The 24,665-nt window shown below is 38.5% G+C and overlaps 6 protein-coding genes across 13 annotated transcripts in view; 5 read left to right on the top strand and 1 right to left on the bottom strand.

The window, feature by feature from the left end:
* LOC129789919 (keratin, type I cytoskeletal 9-like) overlaps window positions 1-13,587 on the top strand; it is a 480,279-nt gene extending 466,692 nt beyond the window's left edge. Inside the window, exon 6 of the mRNA XM_055827044.1 lies at window positions 13,576-13,587. The gene's annotated coding sequence lies outside the window, so the exon portion shown is untranslated. The remainder of the gene's footprint in view (window positions 1-13,575) is intronic.
* Window positions 1-24,665, top strand: part of LOC129789858 (serine/arginine repetitive matrix protein 1-like) — a 982,101-nt gene that overhangs the window by 383,336 nt on the left and 574,100 nt on the right. The gene's annotated exons all lie outside the window — the stretch shown is intronic.
* Window positions 1-24,665, top strand: part of LOC129791241 (fatty acid synthase-like) — a 1,176,504-nt gene that overhangs the window by 907,832 nt on the left and 244,007 nt on the right. The window lies entirely within an intron of this gene.
* LOC129789856 (glutamine-dependent NAD(+) synthetase) overlaps window positions 1-24,665 on the top strand; it is a 932,624-nt gene that overhangs the window by 663,952 nt on the left and 244,007 nt on the right. The gene's annotated exons all lie outside the window — the stretch shown is intronic.
* LOC129789960 (pupal cuticle protein) overlaps window positions 1-24,665 on the bottom strand; it is a 1,201,887-nt gene that overhangs the window by 970,527 nt on the left and 206,695 nt on the right. The gene's annotated exons all lie outside the window — the stretch shown is intronic.
* The window catches only part of LOC129789921 (carbonic anhydrase-related protein 10), an 81,282-nt gene that overhangs the window by 18,028 nt on the left and 38,589 nt on the right, over window positions 1-24,665 (top strand). The window contains exons 2-4 of the mRNA XM_055827050.1: window positions 8,380-8,404; window positions 8,500-8,522; window positions 24,232-24,368. Coding sequence (XP_055683025.1) covers window positions 8,380-8,404; window positions 8,500-8,522; window positions 24,232-24,368 — 185 coding nt within the window. The remainder of the gene's footprint in view (window positions 1-8,379; window positions 8,405-8,499; window positions 8,523-24,231; window positions 24,369-24,665) is intronic.

The raw sequence follows: 24,665 nt of genomic DNA, 5'->3' as shown, positions 1-24,665 counted from the left end.
GGGGAAGCGGCTCAAAAGCTGGATGCATCATTATTTCATTCAGCTTCGCTGAGGAAACACACAAAGGCCATTCCTCCTGCACATGGAGGAAACGCAACACAGAAGAAAGTTGCTCACATTACGAAAGTGCATTACTATTATTATTTTGTACCCAACCACAAAGCCAAGAGGGGGGTGGTGAGAGGGTGTAGAATCGAACTGTTTGCCACTGAGTTTCTCAGAAGTTCCCCACAGGGTGCCGTATTCAAGTATTGGCCTCGATACCGATGCTTTCTATAGAGAGATATGCGTTTGCCAACATTCTCTGGCATGGAATTCAATAAGGGAATTATTGTAGCCCACGGCGTCTCGACGGGTGGTGAGAATATGAGAATCAAAGGCCCCCTTTTGCACCCTCTCCCTTCCCCATCCGACTAACTCCCTTCCGTTTGGTACCACTGCAGGGATCGGAGATGAACAAAATTGCCCCGAAAACAGGAAGATGTCAGAAGGGAATCAAGAAGCAGAGCTCAGCATCTCTCTGCATCGCCGATGGCCATTAAAAACCGATCGATGGCTGCAGATCCATGTGATTGGCACATAAAATCATAAAATATTGCTGCCAATGTCCAGCGGCTGGAACTTTTTTTTTTCTATTTTCCTCATCAGACTCGTGTCCAAAATAAATTGCGTCAATTGCATATTTAATGCCGCGACATTAACTATGTTGCGGGTCCACCCCGTATCACATAATTAGGAGTGACATTTTGGCATAGGGCTGGTCTGAGGGCGGGAGTGGCTTTCCCTCCACAATGCCCATGAAGTGCGTAAAAATTTCCTTCCAACTCGACATCTATAAATCATTTTAATTCGCCTCTGTGGGGCTTTTTCACGCTCAATAGAAAAAAAAAAGTTCCTTCACCTCCCCTAATTTCCACCACAAACAGGTCAAGGCTCAATTGGACAAATTGTAAACGTCAGAGATGGAATTATTTCATAGCGAGTCATTTAAATTGCAAAAAGAAAAAGCTTTAAAATCTTTTTCTTTTGGTAATTTAAATTATTTTTGCTGAAGTAAATTTTTAGAGCTTTCTCGTCCTTAAAGGAGATTAGTCATCGTTATGGGAAAGATTCTTGGAGACTCATTTTTTTTACCCCATCTAGGATAGTTTAGAAAAAAACCGGCAAAAATTTGTCCAAAAAATGTAAGCAATGACGTCACCATTGTGTTTTTTAACTTTTGGTTTGAAACATAAAAATATATCTTGTAAAAACTCATGGGAAAAGCATTAACGTAAATTAATCATGCATGATAATTAGAATAGGCAAAATAACACAATAATGATGTCATTGTTTCAATTTTTGAAAAACGTTTGCCGGCTTTTTTTGAAAAAGAAAATTTAATGGAAAATGTTAAGTTTCTTTGGTATTTTGCTTGCTCTTATTTCTTGATTTTTTATTAAACTACGCGTGTTAAGATTGTTCCCTCGAACAATGAGTTTTTCCATGCAAAATTAACTAAACTCCTCTAAGGGCGAAAAAGCTCAAAAAGTTACTTCTTTATACATAATTTAAATTACAAAGACAAAACCTTTTCTTAGGCTTTTTCTAAAGCAATTTAAGTGTAAAAGTAATGCAAGAAATAATCAATGAAGTAAAATATAAAACTAAATTCTTTCTCCCCCCATTCGAATACATAGCAAGAGCCATAAAATAAATCTAAAGCATGAAAATGTATTTTTCTCTATCTCACTGTTTTTTTTTTCTTGAACAATTTGATAAATTCCCATGTATTCAGTCAATATCGTTAAATGTCTCGCTATTGATATTTTTTTTCTTCACTCAACTCCCAAAAAAAAATAACGAGGTGTTGCGTCAAAGGAGACGGAAATACCACCCCGTGTGCTCCCCCGCAAAACACCCTCGCGCGCAAAAGGTCCTCCTGCTGCGAATCAGCGTGGTAATGATGTATTTTTCACGAATGATTAAACAATTCCAATTGAAAACGAAACACAATCGCGTCACACGCGAGGATGTCGATTTGCGCGACACTCGAGTGTGGGTGGCTCTGGGGGTGAGTTTTCCAATCCAGCTCCTTGAGTTTACCGCGCGTTGTGGGTGGGTGGGAAAAGGTGCGATGATTGTGCGAAAAGCTCACCGTGGGGGTGTGAGGTGTTTGGATTGGAAAAGCAAATGCAGGTTCAGGCGCCGGAGTGTCGCCTCTGTCTGCGAGCTTTTTTTTTCTCTGCACACCATCCTGTGAGCTTTCGCCGGGGGAATTCCCGTCTCGGCATGGTGTGAGGCGGCTGCGATAACGATGACAAACGACCCCCTAAGTACTCCCAGCAGTCAGCTCAGACAGGACACAAAAAGCATTCCCAGGAACCGCACACACACACCCAGTCAGGCTGTGAGTCTATTTAAGAATTGCACTCAGGGAGTTAAGGACGACAGCAAGAACACACAAATTGGTGTGGAAAAGTTGAAAATGCGGGAATTTTCTGATACTTTTTTTGCCAAACCACCCCCCACACGCCTCACAAAAATTCCACCCCATTTCGAGTGAGATAAATTCTTTGCTCATTCGTCGATGGGGCATGGCCATGGGGTGTGTGGAATTTTATAGCTGCGGCAATAAAGTGTTGCCCCTTTTTTTTCCTCACTTCCCCAAAGCACGTTTCTGCCAGGGGTGGGGGTGGGAAGTTCAGGGAGGAGAGAATTTGTGTTTCGGAAGAACAATTTATCCAACACTTTGCTCATCAACATTCCCCAGAATGAGAAACTTCAGCTTCGGGGGTTCAATGGGGTTTTGGCGAGGGGGATCCTGTGGAATTCAATGTGCAGCAGTTGGCTTTAAGAATCGAATTTAATTTTGACTTTCTCCCCACACGCTCCCTGAAAAAAAAAATAAGCTGAAGGGGGTGGAAAAGATGAAGAATGGTGTGCGGGATTGTATGTGGAAAATCAAAAGCGAGACAATGCTTTATCATTTATCAAAAAATGCGAAATAGTCTGTCATACATACGTGTGACAGTTTATTTATAAATTGGTTGCATCTAAGGTTGTCTGTCAACTGAGAAAATGACTTTGAAGCTCAACAAATCCCACACTTGACATCATTGTCTCCTTTTAAGCAGGAGAAAGACAACTTTGCTCTATTTTTTATAAATTAATTCGCATGAAATTGAAGTTTTGTAATATTTCTAGCAGTTTTTAATGATTTCTCCAAGGTGGTGCGTTAACTGCATGAATTTAGGATTTTATTGTAGTTTTTAGTTGTTACTTCAGCGTGGTATTAATCAAGAACTGCAATAAATTCATACAATTGAACGATGCACCTTAAAGTATTGATTAAAAAAACTACTAGAAATATTTCTTTAAAAATCCCATTTCACTTGAATTAATTTAAATATTCCAAAAATGTTAAACAAAAATTTAAAAATTGTTACAATATTTAAAACCTCTACAGATAATTTGTTTTAGGAATTTTAAGAAAATATTCAAAGAAATTTTATTAAATTTATAAGAAGAAAATTCCAGTGAAAATCTCTTGCATTTTCTCACGTAGGTATAGTGTTTCGTTCAACAAGCTATTACATAATGGCAAATTACTAGAAAATGCCCTTCTAAACCACCCTCAAGTTTTACATAATTTGTGCTAGATTTGTTTTAGGAAAGCAAAAAAAAATCCCATTGCGTGTACATTTTCCTCTTGATTGAAAAATTGTGAAAAATGCATCATTTTATATTCAATTTCACGTCCGTAGAAAGGATTTAAAAGCAAACAGGGAAAATTTTCTCTTTTTTTAACAATTTTTTTTTCCCATGGAAGTCTATTAAACCAGGAAAGGCAATTAATTGTTTTCTGCACACATTCTTTTGTAAAATATGAAGCCATTGAGCCTGGAGAGAGAGAGAAAATTCTCACATAGTATGGGAGCTTTGAATGGAGTTCTCGGGTGCGGCGGAGCACACGGGAAAAGTCATGCGACGATGGGTGGGATTGTTTAGTGGTTCCGGGTGGTAGCCGGGGCAGGAGCTCCTCTATACATTCCCCGGGCTCTATCGCAGTCACTATAAATTTTCTCTGCCGGAGCTAAAGAGAGATTCAAATCTGGATGGTTGTTTAAAACAAAATTCCCCGATCGTGATTTTTGCCATTCACCACAAAACCCCCAAACTCCCATTGGATGCGTCCTCCAGCATTAGCTTATCAGAGGGTGGGTGGTGGTGGCCTCAGGCTGGGGTGGTTGGTGGGTGTATGTGGAAGAACTCGGTGATTGTTTCAAGTTGGCAAGGATGGGGCAAAAGGGGCTGTGGGGGTGGGTGCCTGAAGGAGAGAGCTTCCTCGGGGCCGGGCGGGAGGTTGGGTTGAGGACAAAATGAGATGGTGCTTGCGGAACGATTGTGTGGCAAAAGGGGCCCGAAAAAAGGAGAAAAGAGAAAGAGCGGAGATGGGAAAGCGATGGTGGAAGTCCCGAAGGAGTCACGTAATTCAAATAGAAGTGCCAGAGCAGACACACCACCCACTGGTAAACTCTGTTTGAACAAAGTGGGAAACAGCTGAAGAATAATAACACCATCATCGTACTTGAAGCCACCGTAGTGGCTCCTTTGCCGAGCACTTCTGCACACAGGGACTGACTTTTTGCCAGCTCCTGGGTGCCGAGAAGCTTTCTCCGAACGCTTTTCATGCCCTCCTCTGCACATCATGAATTCAACTTGTTCACACTTCACCACAATTCCCAACCACCACCACCATCACCCCCTATTCATCCCTAGCCCAATTTACAGGCTCCTTCCCGCGCAAATGGACCAAATTTGCATCGAAATTTATAATTTGGCAAAAGAAAAAAAAACCAACTCTCGCTTTGTCCAAACCAATTGGATTGAATTTGTTTCTCCTCCCACACCCCCTATGGAGGGAAAGTCCTCACTCTTGAACTCTCGTGGTCAACAAATGTCTCATAGATGGAGAAATGGGGGATGTGGAAGAGGGTGGAAGGAAAGTGATGTATTTACTAAATCAAATTTCCCACGAGAGAAATTCGTTTTTCGCACACGCTTTCTCCTTTCATATTGCTTTCTCAAAAGGAAAGTAGATTTTGGGTGGATTTTCTTCTTAGTTTAGTTGATGTAGAGGAGGGTTTGTGTGGCTCATGCTTTTAGATCTCTGGGCTGGAGTCTTTTCTGTTGTATTTCTTGCCATGGAAAAGATTTCTTAGACTCAAAAGACATTGAAGAATTTTTTTGCAAAATTTTTATTAATATTTAAATATTTTTTATGTTAAATTATTTTTTATTTAAAGATATTTATTTTGTTTAATAAAAAATTGAGTTAGTTAAGCTAAACTTTGATTTTTAATTAACTAGGAGCTTCTTCTAAGTTCTATATACTCTTGTCTAGCTTTATTAAATACCAGTTTCTTTCCCATTCTTAATAATAAGATAAATTTAAGATTTATTTATTAATTTTAGTTACAAAACTTATGCAATAGATTCAATATAAAACCAGAATATTTTTTTCCCTTCTTTTCCTTTTCTCTATTTTCTTTCATTTTGCTTTTTTTTCTTTTACCACTCTTTGAAATTCATAAAAAAAAAACTTTTCTAATGACCTAGAAAGAGATGAAAATGTATGAGAAACTCAGAGAAAATCTATTCAAATTCCATAGAATAAAACATAAAAAAATTTCAAATGGAAAATTTCTCACAGGAGGTTGAAAACATAAAAAATCATTGCATTGGGTGATGAAGCACCACCCACGCCGAAAAAACGAAAAATCAATACGATTGCGAATTCCCGTGTTCAGTCATCTAGAAGACATTCAACTCTGCTTTTACCATGGCAAAATCACTTCTTTCCACCACATAGTGTTTTATTTCTTGTACAAGATAGAAAAGAAATGCTCGCGGGAGGGGGTGGGAGAAGAGGGTTTCCTCGAAAGCATCTCTTTCTATACCCCCTCGCACAAAAATAACAAATTATCCCAATTTCATCGTGAGATGCGCAAAAGCAATTCTGGCAGAAAGTTGGAAGATAGTGTTTTGTGCGGGGATGTTTATTTCTTTTTTATTCCACCGAATGGCGTCCAGATTCCTGGCGCCAAGCGCGAACGTCCTGCGGAAATTTGCTGTTTCATCACAAACTGGATGATGTCCAAAAAAAAAGACACACCACACACTTTTATGGGGGTTTCCCCGCTCATACATAAACATATATAGCATAGATAGGAATCTGCAATGAATTGACGCAGCTCTGAATGAAAATGAGTTGCCGGCAATGCTACAATTTTGTCACTTCTTTCTCATTCTTCTCACAAATCCAACTCCTTCGTGTTTTGGAGGAAAATTAATTCTTGCGGATTTGTTTAAAATCTGCAGAGATTTTCACCATCAAGTGCCAAAAGGCGAAGCAGCACTGTATGCTGTATGTATGTAGGTATGCGTTCGGGGTAGACAGTGAGGCGTTATATGTGAAAGATGTAAAATGATCACAAAGTCGAGAAAGATTTTATGGCGAAAACATCCAACTTTTCCCGTCTCGATGGCGCCAATTTGGTCGCACTGTGCCAAAAAGTCATATTCCCCCTTATATGTGTGCGCTTCCTCAAGCAACCCCTTGCACAATCCACCCCTTAGAGCTCAGCTCTCCCACTCTCTGCACATTTCATCCCCATGACTTGAGATGGATTCAACAGAGGGATGAATATTTACTCGGTGAAGGGTGTGTAGCATTTGTCAAAAATGCCATGTTTCTTCCTCGAGCGCCCAGCAAACAGAGTTGAAAGAAAACAACAATAGAAATTCTAGATAAATGATTAAAAAAAAGCTCAGAACTAACGACTTTTTGAATTTTATACTTAAGTCAATTAAAACTAATTTGATGAAATTTAATATTTTCTAAAGTTTCTTGGTTTACTAGACTTTCTAACGTTTAGTCTATGTTAGAGAAATTAATTTATAGTTAAGTTTTAAAGGAAAATTGAAATTTCCTTAAAGAGAAATTAAATGGACCTTATTCAGTGACAAAGATACCCTTGACATTCGCTTAAAATTTTGAAATTTCAAAACAAAATTTAAAGATTTCAAGGGTTTCTTGGTCGCTGAATAAGGCCTATTGTGTCCTTAATTTTCAAATAGGAAAAATATGTAAGTGTTTGATGTGAAATGCAAAGCTAGTTTAATTGAATTCACGAGACAAAAATGCTAAAAGAGTTCAAAAGCAAAGAGATTAAATTGTTCTTTCTTTGTATTAAATAAACCGAAACATCGCTGAAATATGTAAATTGCTAATTTTTCTTTCTAAATAATTCTTTAAGTTTCGACCTGACCTATAAGAAAATTATCGAGAGATTGTTTAAAATTAAATAAAATTATTAAAAAAAACTAATTCTTAGATCTTTCTTTTAATAAATTATTAGAATCTTTCATTGAACTTTATTATTTTCAAACATTAAACTTTTTTAAATTTTTTTCTAGAAAATTTGGAAAATTAAGGGTGATTATGCACAAAATTTTCTTTTCGTTTTTCTACTATTTTTTTTTACTATTTGACATTTATAAGATTTTGGGTATTTTATGAAGAATATTGAAGATTTTAACAGTTTATTCTTAATAGTATTTGAAAATTAATAAAAAAAAGAAATTTTTAAAGATTTTTCTAGACGATTTCTAAAACGATAAATCTTTTTTTTAAACGACAAAAGAATAATTTAAAACCCTGTAAAATCTTCCATCAATTAGTTGGTGTTCCACTTCGTGGCCAACACCAAGTTTTTAGGTTATAAGAAGAGAAAGAAAAAAATTCTATTAAAATCTTTTTAACAAAATCGATCCTAAATCCAGTCATAGAAGATTAACTACAACACAGAAAGTTTTCAACTCAATATTCTTGTCAAAGAAACCAAATTTGTTTTAATCCTAAGAATCTGTAATTGTATACATAATCTTAAATCTTCAATCTATATTCATATTAACTCTGCTGAAAGCATTTCGCATAAATAGCCTCATATTGCATGTATTTTCTCCTCTTTTCATACCCCAAACCACCTCCCATTGATGGTTTTCTGTATGAGAGCAAACCCCGCCGGGTTTTTATTCGCAATCTTTTATGACAACCTCCTGAAAGCTTCTTCAGTTGTGATGCAGATCCCAAGCAGAGTTTGGTCTGTGACTGGCTTGGAAGGAGATGGAAGGGAAGTGAATGCTTTGCGCTCCATCGTTTGGAGTATGAGGGGATTTATAGAATTTATTGCCATTGCGCCAAAACTTTTCCACCCCATTGGGTATTATTTTTCATCCCTCGGTGGACGTCATGTTTGTGATTCTTTTCCTTTTTGATATTTATAATTGATCCACACTGACTTTGTTGTCTCACTCTCCATTTTCTCTTTGCAGATATCCGTGCGAGTTGGGAGGAGTGGTGAGTATTGGTTGGCGTGGATGGATTTTTGAGCAAATTGTAATCAATTTCCTCCTGGATTTTTTTATCGCCCCATCATCGCTATGTGGACAAAGGTGGACGTATGATGGAATTTCAGGTGAGTTTACGAACACACATGCATGGAAAAAAAAAGATTGGAGAAACGTTGAACGTTTTTTGGTGCAATAAAAAGCACACACACACCCCTCACAGACACACGACCAAAAGAGACACTCCAATTAAATGATGGTGGGTTGGAAAACAATCAAGTAAAAAAGCTCTCCAATTCACACTGGTTGCATGCCAGTGAGAAATGGTGGCGGGGCGGAAAAACGCCGAGGCGTGGATGGGTGAAAACGAGGGAAAATTCAACGTGATTTTTTGCTCGACCCCGACTTATTTGTGTTTCAGCTCGTTTTTAGGCGAGACGGGGGGAGAATAACTTTGCCAAGATATACTCGGAAATTTACACTTTTCAGCACTTTTTTTCCACCCCCGCACTCTCATCCCCAGAACCTCGCCGCGCCACTGCAATTTGCTGCTTGCAGCTGGGCTGCAAAAAATCCGCATGGCAAAAAAAAGGGTTTGGGCGGTGGATTGCGAGACTCACAGGGATGTTTTACATAAACTTTCTCTCTAGCACACGATTCTTACACTACCTCTTTCCTCCCACACCGTCCCTCCCCTTTCTCGCCACCACCCCCCTCTGTCAAGGAGTCAAAGTGCGAATGAGAAGTGGATTTTCTTCACCTCCGCACATTAGCTGTGGCAATAAAAATTGCCAGCGTGTTTAATATTCTTGTGAAACTTACCATGGGGATAACTTTTACTCATCTCGAGCACACCGGGAGAATTTTTCATAATCCACCCCCACGCCCCCGTAAGCGGTTGGGTGATAAAACTCATTTTACCAAGCATCTCGCCATCCCCTATGTGGCTTTTGTCTTCAGCGGAGCGCAATAATCGCGGAAAATTAAGTTAGTGGCACAAGTTTGCACTAACCCAGACACTTTTCACTCTCATTTTCCGACTCACCGGTAAAATTCATTTGAAAAAAAAAAAACTCCCTACACCTCACAGCGGACTGTGGGATTTTTAAGTTATTATACTTCTTGGAATTAAAGTTGTCAAATGGGATTAAATCTGCAGGTAGAATATTCTTTTTTTGCTGGCTTTGCAAAAAGTATTAAAGTTCTTTTGACAATGTTGTACGTTCCTTCTACTTTGTTGCGGAAATTATGTTGTTTTTATGTTTTACATGCGAGTTTGTTATGTATGTAAATTGCGTACGTGTAGACTATAAACGTATGATTTAGTAAGGTCTCTAAAGGGATAAAGGAAGGGTTAAAAAATATTATTTTTGTGATATTTATTTCATGACGTATGTATAAATCAAAATATTTAAAATAATTCTTTTTAATATTAATCTTTTCGCGTTCTTTTGGACGCAAAACATTCTATTTTAATGAATTTTATTATAAATAAATATACTAATGTTATATTTTAAATCTTATTAGTGGTTATAATTAGTTAGTTTAATCATGAGCACGAGTTTAATTTGATATTTATGCTGATTTGGTTTAGTTTTTTAATAAAAATCTATTTAACTAATTCATTAATTTATTTAGTGTTATGAATAAATTTATTTCACAAAATATAATACTTTTTATCATGATTTATTATAATTTTTGGTTCTATATACTAGTTTAATTTAGTTTTAGATTATTTAAGTTTTTAATTAGAAAAATCTCCTTGCTATGTACAGTACATAACGTCCTTCTAAGCAGCAGTTTAAGACAGATTTTTCTCATTAAAAAATATTCAAATTAACGTCAAATACAGTTTAAAATCTATAGGTATAATACTTCCTGCCGAAGCTCAACAATGTTCCCAAAGCTTGTGGTCTATAAAAGAAACTTTTGCAACAAGCCAAAACCACCCCACCCCTCAATATGGCTATTCATTTCCCGAAGGGGTCACGTGTCAGGCACAAGAGTGGTGGATTTTTAAAAGCTCATGTGGAGCGGTACTTCCCCGGCCATCGATAGAGCCACTCTTGGAGAGGGTCCCTCTCCCCCCAAATCCCACCGTGTCTCTGTCACTTCCTCAATATTGCGAGTCCTCCCTTGCTGGCGAACAACACGAACACAAAGTAATATGTCAATAAAATGCCTCTGACAGTTGGTGTCAGGTATGGGGTGTGGGGGTGGGCTTACAGTGCCCCATTGTGTGCGCCACTTTGCCGGAGAATTCAACACAACCACCCACCCTCTTTGCCTTCACATATGGTTTGAAATGGGTGGTGGAAGAGGCAGAGAGATGGATGTGGAAATCGGTTTATGAAATTTACGGCGTGAAAATGTCACACTGAACATCTTGCGATTATGAACTCCCTCACACAAGAAGCCTCCTCGTGCCCACACTGACGGGGAGATACTCTCCGGAAAATTGATAGAATTTCCCAGCCTTTTCCCAGGAAGAGGAAGAAAAAAAAAACGAAGCTGTATGTGGGGGTGAAATGTGTTATTCAAGGGTGATTTCCAAACCCACCCACTCCCACGAAAAATCCTCACACAGTAGAAAAGATTGTTGTGTGTTCAATGTTATATACATAAATTCCCACTCCCCTTGACAAAATCCCACCCCCAACATGGCACAGCAGTTAAACCTATATCAGTGAACTCGGCAAAACATATTTTTCAGTCCCCCCCATCAATCTGCAAATCGAAAACGAGACTGCAAATGATGAGTCCTCTGTGTTATTTAATCCAAACATTCAATGTTGGACATTTTCCACATGTGAGATTATTTCAGCTAAACGATTTTGCATAAACCTATTCCCTGAAAAAAAAAATCTTATAAGCCTTTTCTGCGGGGAGGGATTTCCTCGAAACTTTCGCATTTATTGCAAAAAAAACATCGACAATTGGTTGTGAAAAAAAAAGAGCCCATTTAGATGTTCTATTTCGGCAGGCCCCCACTCCCTGGAGAGATCGCATTGCGGGAAAAATGAAAATCAATGAGAATTTTCATCGGCAAAAGCTCGCCTATACCAACAACAAATCTCCCAAACTAATGGCATTGCTCACCATTGCATATTTCATGTGAATTGCATTGAAACATGAGATTCGGAAATTATTTGCGAATTTATTCTCTCATCTATTCCCTGTCCCATAAATCCTATTCCAACCATATAGGCGCCTCTTTGATTTTCCAACGCACAAACGACGGGGATTTTCTAGTTATTCCCCAAAAAGAGCTTTTCGCGATGGGGAGGTATTAGGGATGGCGCGCGAGCGAAGAGAATTACTGGAAATGTGCTAATTCGCCATTAACGAGACAATATAATGCGGCACTTTGTGATAAAATCTCCTGCCGACGCCCTGGAAAAAAAGGGTGGATGATTGCCAAGGGATGATTACAGCGCATAAGACACTAAACGGCTGGGGAACGCCCTCAAGAGAGAGCGCGTCTCTTTGACCTGAAGTCATCAAGAAATATTTGGAGGAAATTTGAGCTTTGCTTTGAAGTGTTAGGGGTTGAAATTTTAATGAAATTTTCAAATTATTGAGGCTTCGCTATGATTTAATCGGAATGAGCTTGAGGGAGCTTTTAATAAAGGATAAAGAGGTGAAATTTTGATGAAAATTTTTGCAAAATTTCGTCTGAAGAAGGAACGCTGGAAAATGCAATCAAAGAGCTTTCGCTTTTACCTAAAGTTATTTAAAAATATTTGGGGTGAAAATAAGCTTCTCTTTTTGCACCTAAAGGCTGTTTTTGGAAAAAGCTTGACTTTCAGGTCTAAGAGCCTAATATTTATAGAAGTGGCTGAAAAATTTTGAATTATTTAGAGATTCTTTTAAAATTCTAGTTTGAATTTAAGAAATTTATTTTTAATGGATAAAACTAAAGTTCTTATAAAAAGAATCATTCTCTCCCTATTTATCCCGACGAGAATCTAAGCTTCAATCTATGGAAGACAAAAAATCTTTTCCACCAAAGTTCATTATTTGGAAACCATTTTTCCGGGGAAACCGGGAAAACTTTAATTTTTGCTATTAAACTCTTAATTCTACATTATACCCACCTACACTTCACCCCCTTCCATTCTTCCTCATTCTCATTAACCAACCCGTTGTGGGAATATTTCATAAAGAGGGGGCAAAGCATTGAGAGCACCAGGCGCCCCCATCCAATGAACTATCCACGCGGATATGGAAAAGTTTCATAATGCGAGCTTTTGTATTGTTGTGCGGAGTAAATTACTCAAAAATTTTCACCCCAAAATGTTAGATGGGAAATTTTGAAACTCTCTCGCACTAGGAAAAAAAGTTGTGGAAGCCTGTGGGCGGCGGAGGGGGGAAGGAGTGTGGGTATCGAGGGAATTTCGACCACATTTACGTGTGTTGTGGCACGAGGAGCATCAAAATTAATTCCATGGCATAGAGTTCCCATTATGATGAAAAAGGTAAGCCGCCAATTAAATATTCAAATGTAATTGTGGGGATTCAATTTCGTCTGCAAGTCCGGCGAGTCTTGTGCGGCATCCCGGGCTATGTTTTCAAGTGGAATGGGGCCAGGGGTGGCTCTCCGTGGGGTTGGGATGTGGTGCAGGAAGAACCATGAGAGCCGGTAATTCTCATCCATTATTCATTGGGAGGGTTTGAGGGGTGGTGGTGGTTGGAAGTTATATACCAAAAAAACCATGTAGCGCTTTTCTCTTCTTCGGAGTTTTTTTTTTTCAGGAGAAGAGAAAAGCATCCAAAGGGTGGTATGTGCTGTTTTTTATCCGCTTTTGGAGCTTTTTTTGTCTTTATTCTAGCTCATGATTCAAAGGGGTTGACTTCTGCCGGGTGGATCGGTACAATTTTATATAAACGATACGATTTTCCGTTTATTTTGAGTATTTAACTTTCATTGTTTGCTCCGCCATACACCCAGAAAGCTCCCAACCACGTCCCACCCACTCCCCGTATGAAAGCTTCAAAAGAAAATCATCTCAATCCTCCAGCAACAGAGAAACAGCTCCACGATAAATCCAATAAGAACGGGGAGAAGCTATTGATTTGTCATGGAGACAAAAGTTCATATATCGGGAATTTCTAAGCGGGGAGTGGGTGTCACACCAGTTCGAGATTTACTTGTCGTGCCGTAAATCTGTCTGGGCAAAAGCTCTTCAACTCACTAACCCTCCCCCAAAATAAACATATACACAGCACACCCATAAATTCCCCGCCGAGTAAATCACTTCCATTTAAGCCAGACGCATGTTTTGCGGCAATTTCGTGATTGACTCTCGGTGCTAAAGCTCCCCAAAACAACACGGGGCTTCCTTTTCATCCACCCCACAGTGGGGGGATTCCTTTTTTTACACTCTCTTTTGTATACAGGGGTTTGGCCACCTATGAAAGGGTCACGGTGTGGTGTCAAAAAGCCAGATTTGACCTCAAACGCACCCATTTCTCATCACATTCATCAAGCACATTTTGCGATAAAAGGTACACGAGAGGGTTGAAAATTTCGGAAAATTATGAAATGTTGGAAATTTTATTTTCTTTGGATTTTTTTTATAAATTGAAAAAATCTTTTTGGGAGAGAGAACATCTTATAATGAAAATTATTGAGAAAAGGTAAAAAGCTTTCTTAATACCTACATATTTCTTAAAAAGCTTAAGAGAGGGGTGCTTTATCAGGGGCTCTAGAAAGGATTTTTTTAGTTCCAAAACGAATTATGTAGAATTCTGTTCAAAATTTTAAACCGATTTAAGCAATAATTGAAGCTTTCTGATTCTTCTCTTAAAAATAAAATTTAAAGAATATAATTAAAAGCTCCTCAGAATTTTCCGATTCCTTTGTAAACCTTCCTCAGGGCCTGATTGGGAATTTAATACATAAAATAGGGAATTTATCTGTAAAATTCAACCCCAAATCTTCAATCAAGATGAAAGGCAAAATCTCTCTATGGCTCGGGGGCAATTGAATTCATTGCATCAGATTTCTCTTTGTCCCTCAATTGTTTGCACAAAAGACTTGTCCATTTATCCCAATCAGTCTGCCAATGCCACCCCACCCTCAACCCCCTCAAAAAAACTACCCTGAAAATGTGGAACAAAACCCCCTTATCGCCCTGTTTGCAAAATGCACAATTTTGGTGGAATATTTTGAGAGGTACAGTGAGATGGTTTAGAGAGAGCAAAAAAGACCGTTTGTGCGGGGAACCCCTGGAGGACAATTTGATACCCGTATCTGTGTCATTATTGAATTTTAATGAGAAAATGTCAAAATAGCAATTTAAATGATAATCTCATCACTCACATGTTCCACATCCGAGTGATATGTTTGTCCCGGAAGGGTGGTGGACTAAATTAGCTGATGCCACCACCCCCTCAAACCTACCTTTGATGGGTGGTCAACGGAAAACCAGTAATTGCTAATAATGTCATCCGGTTCATATTCACTCTGCTTTCAATACGACAACATTGGGGTGGATTGTTGTACACCTGTGTGGGAGAGAATTCAATTTTGCGGTTTCATACGCATTTCCCCGAAATTGATAGTGGGGATGTGTATCTGCTTGATTTCTTTGTTCCCATGGACTGAATATTATACCTACAGTCTATATGGGAAGTCAATTAAATATTGCCTGTGGTGCTGTGTGCTAGGGAAGCTCCGCAGGGGCCGTGGAGGCGCCTGGTGAAAGTTCCCCAACGCTCATTTTGTACATAATCGTGCGAGGAAATACCTCTTTGATGCAAATGTGAATGCTTTCAATGCAAAATTCTTAAATCACTCCCCTCTCTTCAGGGAGTGATCTTCAATTCCAAAGTTTAACCTGCAAAATTAGCCTCAAGAGCCCCCATACATCCCATTTTGGGGTTTTGTTTGGTAAGTTTAGTGAACTTTCACCCAATACTGTGGAGCTTTAGCACCATTCTGGGTGAGATTGATGCAGATCAGCTTGAACAGAGGTATGTGTGGAGACACCTCATGTTTGAGCAACACGCAGAGGGAATATTTGATGAAATGGACCCAGAGAAATCCCCTCAATCCGACAAAATCGAACACGAAATGTTAATTGCATTATATCCCTCACTTTCTCCATTTCGTACATAGCAGCCAAAAAGCACGGGACACTCCGAGACATTCCTATATAGTCAGCATGCGGCACTTCCTCCTGCATATATGTACTGTACAGCAAACCCCACAAAATACCCCAACAGGCCAACAAAATGCTCTGAATGTGTTGAAATTTAATCTCAATCTCGCACCGATAGCCTCGAAATTGTTTGGATTAATTTCATGTATTATGCGAACCATCCTGGAGGAATGCTTCACAACATCCCCCAAAAGGTCAATTTGGGTAGGAGGCGCTAATGAAGTCAATTGAGCACACAACACCTCCTCCCCCTCATTCTCCCCATTAGAATTGCAACCAAAATAACTCCCACCCGTATGCCGTTTCTTTAATAGTCCAAAATGGTTTGCTTTTGCTTGTGGTAAAATAAAACGTATAAACGGAGTGAAAGTAATTATTTATTTGCGATGCAATCGCTCGTTTTTCTTATCATGCCACCCGTTTTCTCTCTCAATTTTCTGCAACACAATTTCCACTTTTACATTGAGTGGATTTTCTGCCCAACCCCCTCTGTCTGTCTGCGGGGTGAGTCACACTTTGGGTTTGTCAGACAATCGACCGCCAATCTCAACCCCATCCATAGTCGGGGGTGGAGGTAGACACACCACGGTGAGACACACAGTGTTTGGCTTTGCCTTTGGGGAATTTTATGCTGAAAAGTGCCCAGACGGCTTAATTTCAATGGATTGCAGATAAGTTTTATTGGATGTGAAATTTTCACAATTTCCACAGGAAAAATTCGTACAAAGAGAGATGTGAAATGAGAGAAAATCGAAGGATATTGATTTGAAAATTCAGTGTCAAAATCTGTTGGAGATTTATATTGATGATAATTCCACAAGTCCCTCAAGTACTGAAGGTGGATGTAGAAATGAGTACCTATGTGTTAGAGTCTGTACGTTTCTTTTATTGAAAATTGAAAAAAAAAATTATGGTAAATACTTTAAATACTTCAAATCTTTTAAACATCTTGATGAATTATTTAATTTTTTATAAAATAAAAAGTAAAATTGTTATTTTCATTTAGATAGATTCCATAAATCCTGTAAGTCCCACAAATCCTGCAAATCCCTCAAATCCTACAAATATTTCTTAAGAATAAAATTTCATATAAATGCGAAAGAATTTTACAAATATAATCTAAAATAAAAGAAAAAATCCTGAAATCCCACAAGTCCTAAAAATATCATAAATCTCAGTAATCAAATAAAGTTTTCGTCAAATTATTTTTAAATTAAATTTTCTTGTTTTCATATATTGCTTCAATCAGTTTTTAGCTAGAAGAAATTTTCTTATGAATACCACAATTGAAACAATTCCCATAAATCCCACAAGTTCTAAAATAACTTAAATTTCTAGAGTAACGAATCTCTAGTAAAAGTTTTATGAAATATAAATCCTTGACTACACCTTGAGCTATAAATATTTAGTAATTTTCACAGAGACTTAATTTTAATCTCAATGTAATTAGAAAGCACCAAAGGGTGCTAAATTGCAAACTTGATCCAATTTCTCTCGACAAATCCATCCATTTTAGCACACAAAAGCCCCAAAGATGAGCTTAATTGGATTATACCCAACTATGGTGAGATCCCTTCCGCAATCCTGACAACCAACTGACCCCTCCGGTCACACATGCCGTGTTGACGAGTGGCGCATCCATTGAGCCTCTCCACACTTCTCAACCCCAACCCCCTTAGGCTACGTTTACAAAGTTTTCTCACGCTGCTGCTTGGAAATTGTACGAAACACTTAAGGTTTGCTCATTGCTGCACAACACACACACTCTGTTGCCTTGTGAGAAAGTGACGACATTCGGCTTTATGGCATTTTGCATAGATTTTACTTGAGGTGCCCTGCAGGGTTGGGTCGCCTCGTATATGAATATATTGTGCTGGAGGCAACAGACACGGCACCGGGTGGCAATACATGAATTTTAATCAAGATTTTAACGTTAGGCTTTTTCCTTCTTCCCAAAAATTATTTACTCTCTCTCGACGTTCCAAAACAAGTCTATTGCTCCAAAACAAGAAGGTATACGTCGTTGCTTTCCACCTCACAGGCACGCCCCCAACCCCCTGCGAGTGGGGGGTGGGGCGGTGTGGAAAAGTTTATTGGACTGAATTAATACGGGAGAGTCACTCTGTGTGAGATATATTTTTTTGCCATGGAAATTTCATGAGATTTCCCATCGGGAGTGCCTCTCCAAATGTTTTCCTTTTCTTTTAGACTTGCTGGGGGAGGCGTGGAGGTGGGGGTGGGCAACCACATAAACACACACAGTGAGTGGAAAATTCTCTAAAGTTGAAATGAAGGTGACAATGTCCCCAGGGGTGTGATAATGATGGGTATGGGGGAGCGGACGACGACGATGTGAATGTTTTTGGGGGTTGGGGATGGAACTTTTATCCCATTTAAATGTAACAAGGAGCTTTTCGGGGGAAACTTAATAAGTGGCTCGGTGTAGAATGTCACGCTGAGGTTTTCTCTCTCTCTCTCTTTTCAAACCGCACTGTGTGACATTTTTTTGTGGGTGGTAGGTGGTTCCGGCTCCACCAGTAGATAGACACAATAATGAATTTTTAATTAATTCCACCCTCAGAGGCATTCTGGCGTTCGTACGTCACAATTTTTGTCTGGACCCCCCTCTCAGTGTTGATGCTGCCACATTACAATGCTATACACTACCGTGACTATCTCCACACGGAGTTTATTATCTTCAGAAATATATATTTCACCCCTTCTCCCCGCCCTCGCATTGCATGTTGTATAGTAAAAAGTTTCTCACAAAACTTTGAGGCATCTTTTAATTATGGCACACAGCAACAAATTTCAACTCTGTTTACCATAAGGAAGGAAATGAAGTTGATTTGACATCATTATGAAATTTACTCACGGAAAACTTTTATTACTTCCGCTATCAAAATTTTCTTCTTTCACCCCTCCGCTTTTGTACCAGATAGTTTGTCAGTTTAAACTTTCAAATACGCAGCAATGCGAATGAAAGGATTCGCAATTTGGGAATTAAAATAAAGTAAATTGAGAAGAGAATTAAGTTATTGAGAAATTTCTTTCTTATATAGAAACGATTGAGGCGGATTTTCTATATATTTAGTTAGAGAAAGCTCTGTAATTCCTGAGGATAGAAAACCAGGCGTCTCCACTGCAAGATATCTCATCAAGATAAAATATTTGACGATTACCAGGCGCCTCCATTTAATAAAATAAAAATAAATAAATTTATGACCTTCTAGAAAGGATTTCTTCGACTTAAACAGATTTATTTCCTATAAATACAGTAAAAAAGAAAACTCTTCAAAATATTTCTTCAGCAAACCTTCATTGATATTCCACAAAAATCTCTCTTTAAATATCAACTGTTCGTGCACAAATAAAACATTTATGTAGTTCGATAAAAAAAGAGAGAAAAAGATGAGAAAAAAATGTGAGAGAAAATGGGAAAAAATGTGTATTTATTTTGAGGGAGCAAATCAAATTTCCACCTTCGTGGCTCCCCTTTTTTTCGATATAAAACGACACAGAAAGTCAGTTGTGTTGTCACAGAAGATTCATAACGCCAATAAGCTCCCAATTTTCCGTGCGGGAAATTGTATTGAGTGTGAAGTTGGGTGGAAAAAGGCGGCATGGAGAGTTGAGAAGCCTCAAAGTGAATCACCCAACGTACCAAGTATAAAATTCCACGTGCGCGACACATGTCCCGGGAACATCAAAAGTACATAATAAATCCCTCCTCGGGTCCACCCCGTATGCCAAAGAAGACTCGCTCCACCTATACTCGCTCTATCGCATCCGATGGTGCTTCCCGAGTGTCTGTATGATTGAAAATTCATTGAAAAGCTTCAACAAATCATTGAGACATCCGTGTCGGAAGAGCCGCGCGTCTGCCCATCATAAGTCGGTCTTCGTTTCCGATATTACACAGCATTCGTCGCCTCAGCGGCCGTACAGACTCTGTGTGCAGATTGACTGGCAGAGAGTGAGGAGGGCTCTTGTGGGCCGCAATGTCATCTTCATCTCATCATTGATATTTCTGGCTGCCGAGTTTTGCATGGCAAGGAGGGGAGGTGATGCAAATTTAATTTCCGATTCGATTCTCAGAAAATTCCTCCCTTTTGCAACTTGAGGGGGTGGGGAAAGGGGTTTCGATTTCAGTTAAGAGCATAAAGGATGAATGAAAGTTTTCTCATGGTGTTTGCAAAGATGTTTCATTTTCTCAGACATTACGCAGAATGAGATGGGAAAATGCAAAGAAAATACTTTTTTTCATCATTCTACGCAAATGTCACATTACACTCTGTGACGTGATCTGTGACATTATTCTACCTAAAAAGAATTTAACAAAATTTATACAAAAAAAAAGCTTTAAAAATCATCAATTGAAAGCTAAACTATTTAATTATTTTGTTTAATTTATGAACAATTTTAAAAGAGTTGTCTCTGACTATCACGGGACATGTCAAAGTACACTATCAACATTTTAAACTTTAACTATTTGGTGAATTTTTTTAACGCAAAGCCACGCCAAAAAACATCACAGTTCGAAACATTTCGTCTATTTTAGATATTTTCTCTCTGTCAACAACTTTTGCCAGTTGCAAAAAATCAGCGAAAAAAACTGTGATGCCATCCCATATCATTCCCGTATCTCTCCCACAGCAAAATGTAAATCAATTCCATATACACCACGTCATGTAAACTTCACTTTTCCACCAATAACACATTTTGTGTGTATGTCTTTCGTGCAGAAATTGATGGGTTGCTGCTGTTTCCCTTTTGCGCGCGCGATACAAAATCAACCCTCCTCTTTGTCTATATGGCAAAAAATCAACCAACACGTGTGCTTTTAAGCGAAGAATCTCCCTGTAATGTCAAAGTCTCTGCACCACCGCATTTTCCACCCCCATTTCATCATCAGCAATGAAATCCATGGCATTTCTTTGGGTACGATGGGGTAAATGAACGACACTCAGCGACATATTGAAACATTTTGGAAACTCTTTTTTTTGTAAGTCTGCTGCGTGGAATGATTCTGAATTGAGACAAACTCATCGGGACTGACACCAATTTTGACTTTGAGAATTTTTTGAGCAACTTCTTGGACAGATTTGATAAACAAAATAATCGTTTTTTAGAGATTTGAATCATAATGAAGCAACGAATCAAGGGGTGTTTATCTGGCGAATAATTTGGTTTTTAAGCGAATCATCCGAATATTTCCGAAGATCTTTATATTTGACTTCATATGAACATCTTTGGCCTAAAACCGAAAACTCAAAACCGAAAAAATGCAAAAACGTATTTAGGACTTTTTGGTTTGAATTTAGTGCTTTTTTAGCCTTTAATATATTTTTTTAAGTTTAATTTCTCAATCTGTGCCGTTTTCAGACTTAAAACCAAAGATTTATCGGTTTGAATTTAGTCCTTTTTTATTCAATTTAGTCCTTTATTGTTAATTTAAGAGTTTTATGCTTGAACTTATCATTTTTCGGCTTAGACTTATATTTGAATTTCCTTGGCAGATCATCTGAATTTTAGCAAATAATCCGAATATTGCCAAAGATCCGAATAATTTCGTTCAGATAAACCCCCCTTGCAACGAATGAAATACTTATTTTAGATCTAGAATCGATCCAGGATTTGCAGGACCTCTAAATTTCCCCTGCACCGATAAGTCCAGTCTTCTGGGAGCTTTGCAAAAGAGACAGAAAGATAGCTATCGGATGTGGGAGCAAAATTGATAAATGAAGTGTATCAGATTTGGGCGATGTGACGAAGCGAAAATTGCTTCGAAGTGAAATCATTTTGCAATAATGGAGTGAATCGGTGTGAAATGGTATTTAGTGAGTTAAATGGGTGTACCGTCACAGACTATCCCCAGGAATTGAGTTGGTGTTTTCGAAAGACAGCATACCTCCCCTTCCCTGTGAAGAGAGTTTTCCCGGAGCGCGCTATCGCTTCACCCCCGCACACAATAATTTATTTCATCGTCAACACATCACCTCTGAAAAGCATCCCATTCACCTCCCACGCCCACAATCTAAACTCAATTATTGGGTTTGGTGCACGAGAGAAAATCGGAGATTGGAAATACACCGCATACACCGTGGCAAGAGTTCAAATTTCGATACATCAATTCAATCATCGGCAAAAACATGCAAAAAAGTATCGTTCGCATGCACTTTTATTGCCACAACGAAATACCCCCTCAATAGAATTTTTTGTGTGTCTGACTTCAACAGCACCCTGGGTGCAAGTCATTGCGAGAAAATGCATTGGCATTGAATGAATTTTTCGTCTTTATTGCATTGAAAATTCAATACAATGATTTTCATTGGAAAATTTGCAACGCGGAAGTTCATTTCGTTTTATTGATATTTTTATTGAATTTCAAATTTTCATACTTTTCCAAAAGGAACGTTTGTATTTCATTGTGTTGAGCTTTGTCATTTGGATTTTTTAAGTCTTTTAGCAGAGAGTTAAAAAATGATCTAAATTGAATTAATTGAATTTTTTTTAATGACAATCTAGGGTATTTTATTGGAATTTCCTAATTAACTTTGTATAAATCAAGGGAAAGAAAGAGATTTCTCTGATAACTGTCATTGAATAACGTATTGCTTAATCATATAAAATGTCACAAGACAATGCTTGACATTAACAGTGACATTTTCACATCAAAATTTTGTAATCTATATTTTCAACATCTCTGTACAGAAAAAAACGCAAAAAAAAACATACGATATGGGTGAGCTTTTAGTCAACAATAAAAATCAACCCGGTTCATTTGATATTTTTGTATGAAGCATACCACAATGCCCATTCATCCTCAAACCATTCACATTCAAACTCTGAGAGGGAGAAATTTTTCTCAAAGTTGTGCAAATTTTTCAACGGAACTTTGGGCGGCGAAAGAAAATCCATTTTATAAATTAGCACAAAAATGGCTCCACATGCCGAAAGTGGTGGTGAAAATTAATTTTAGCGCGGCGAAACATTTGTTAAGTGATACATATGTTTTCGGAGCCAGCAGAGGGCTAATTTCCGCCAAGCCACACATACAATTTAATCATCGCCCGAAATTGTATGACTTCCATTTGTAAATTACTTCATAAGCCCCACCCCCTGGCGCCCCATCCATGAGGAATTGTATTTTGGGAAACTCACTCATCTCTCTCCCTCCCACCCTTGTTTCCGGAAACCAACCCCTGGGCCGGTGGTGGGCAATGTATGTGGCCACTAATCATTGTTTCAGCAGCAGAAAATACAATGCAAAGGACTTGAGATGTGAGGGTGGATTGTTTCCACTTGTATGCAGCTTAGTTATGGGCCATTTTGGGGGCTGCACCATTTGCACAGTTAGTATGGGCTAAATAGTGGCAATTTGCAAAGGATTCCGAGGGTGCTTTCTATTTGCCATATATCTCTGTTTGAGACTGTTCTTTGATTTGGTGGTCATTAAGAGATTAAATTGTATATAACACGTTGTTTGTTATCTGTTATTTGTAAGTTTATTTATTACAAAAGTTTTTGGGGCTTTTTTTATCAGAAAAAATAATTTTAAAATGAATCAAAATATTTACATAAAGCTCTGTAATTCTACTCTATCAACAGATTTTGGAGAATAAAATATAAATATTATAAATGGAGGCGCCTGGTACCAACCTGGCGCCTCCATTGCACAACAAAATCAACGAGAAAACGCCACTGATCATTTAAAATCAATTTATCTTAAACATCCTTCAAAAAATTAACCAAAATATATTAATTTGCCATAAACTCTACAACGTACAGCAGCTTGAAAATCAAAACATCCCCCCAAATTATTAATTTTCCTTCAATTTTTAGGGGTGATTTATTGACCAAAAATCCCCACAAAGTTGATAAAGTCTCAAACGTGTTGGGGCATAAAGTCACGATGCTGAAGGTGTGAGACTGAGAATCTTGTTATGATTTTAATTCTAGGGTGTCTTTCACCCCCCGCAGAGACTCTCTTACTTTTCCCTTCGGGGAACGAACGAAGACCCATTACGGGGAAGACGATGCGAAGGGTGGCGGGGAGTAAGGAATCCAATCTGGACCGTCTGATTGGAATTGCTAATTTTGCATTACCTCCAAACGATGTTGGAGTCTTTGATTGTGTTGTGTCTCATGGGGTGGGTGCTTAATTTAAATTTCAAGAGAAAACATTCTTGAGGTCATTCCCGATGGGCTATGAAGGAAAAAAAAGTCCGCCCTTTTGTAAATAAAAAAAAGCGCCCGAACCCCCATCCTCTTGAAAAAATTCTTTCGCCAATTCCAGAGTGAAATGATGAGAAAGCCGGGAGGAAAGAAGAATGATGAAGAATGAGATTTTCAGGATTGTACAAATTATGAAATAATTACGCTGAAATGGGACGATGATGGAAATTGTGTCTGTCGCTTCGGTACTCCAAAAAAAGCACGTAAAGGTATCATTGAGTTTGGGGGATGGGGGTGGAAAATTAACAAAAAAAAACCGAGAGAAAGAGAAAAACAGATAACCGTCAAAAATTAGGGGATAATTGAGAGAGTCTCTTTGAGGTTAATTTACATGTAATTAAATGTGAATCGAGGGTTGTTTTCTCACCCCTCCCTCGATTCAGGGTTGTGCGGCGCGACATTAAACGTTCTGATTTTTTTTTGAATTTTGCAGGACCAGGCTTTTGGGGACTAATCAACCCACAGTGGAATATGTGCAACAAGGGACGCAGGCAGTCACCCATAAACGTCGAACCGGATAAGCTCCTCTTTGACCCCTACCTGCGACCCCTACACATCGACAAGCACAAGGTGAGTCCACCCATTTTTTCTCCGCCCAATTTGTCACCTCGAAGGAATTCTCTTTTTGTTTGTTTGCTTTTGTGAATCACAATGGTCATTAATCATGTCTCATGATGGTCAAGGGAGAACGTCTTGACCACCACAAAGTCATTGGACTTTCCGTCTGACTCTCAGGACCAAAAGTATATCAATTATATAGAGTTTTCTCCTCAGGGAATTCTGTCCTAGTTTTGAGATAATCGTGCAAGATGGGAGACAGTGAAAAATGAGTGAGAATTGAAAAGTTTCTGATTGATGGCTCAAGTA

This window comes from Lutzomyia longipalpis, chromosome 2 (assembly GCF_024334085.1).
Source record: "Lutzomyia longipalpis isolate SR_M1_2022 chromosome 2, ASM2433408v1".
In the NCBI taxonomy this organism is placed as follows: Eukaryota; Metazoa; Arthropoda; class Insecta; order Diptera; family Psychodidae; genus Lutzomyia; species Lutzomyia longipalpis.
The sequence above is the reverse complement of the archived record's forward strand: the minus strand, read 5'-3'. Positions and strand labels throughout refer to the sequence as shown.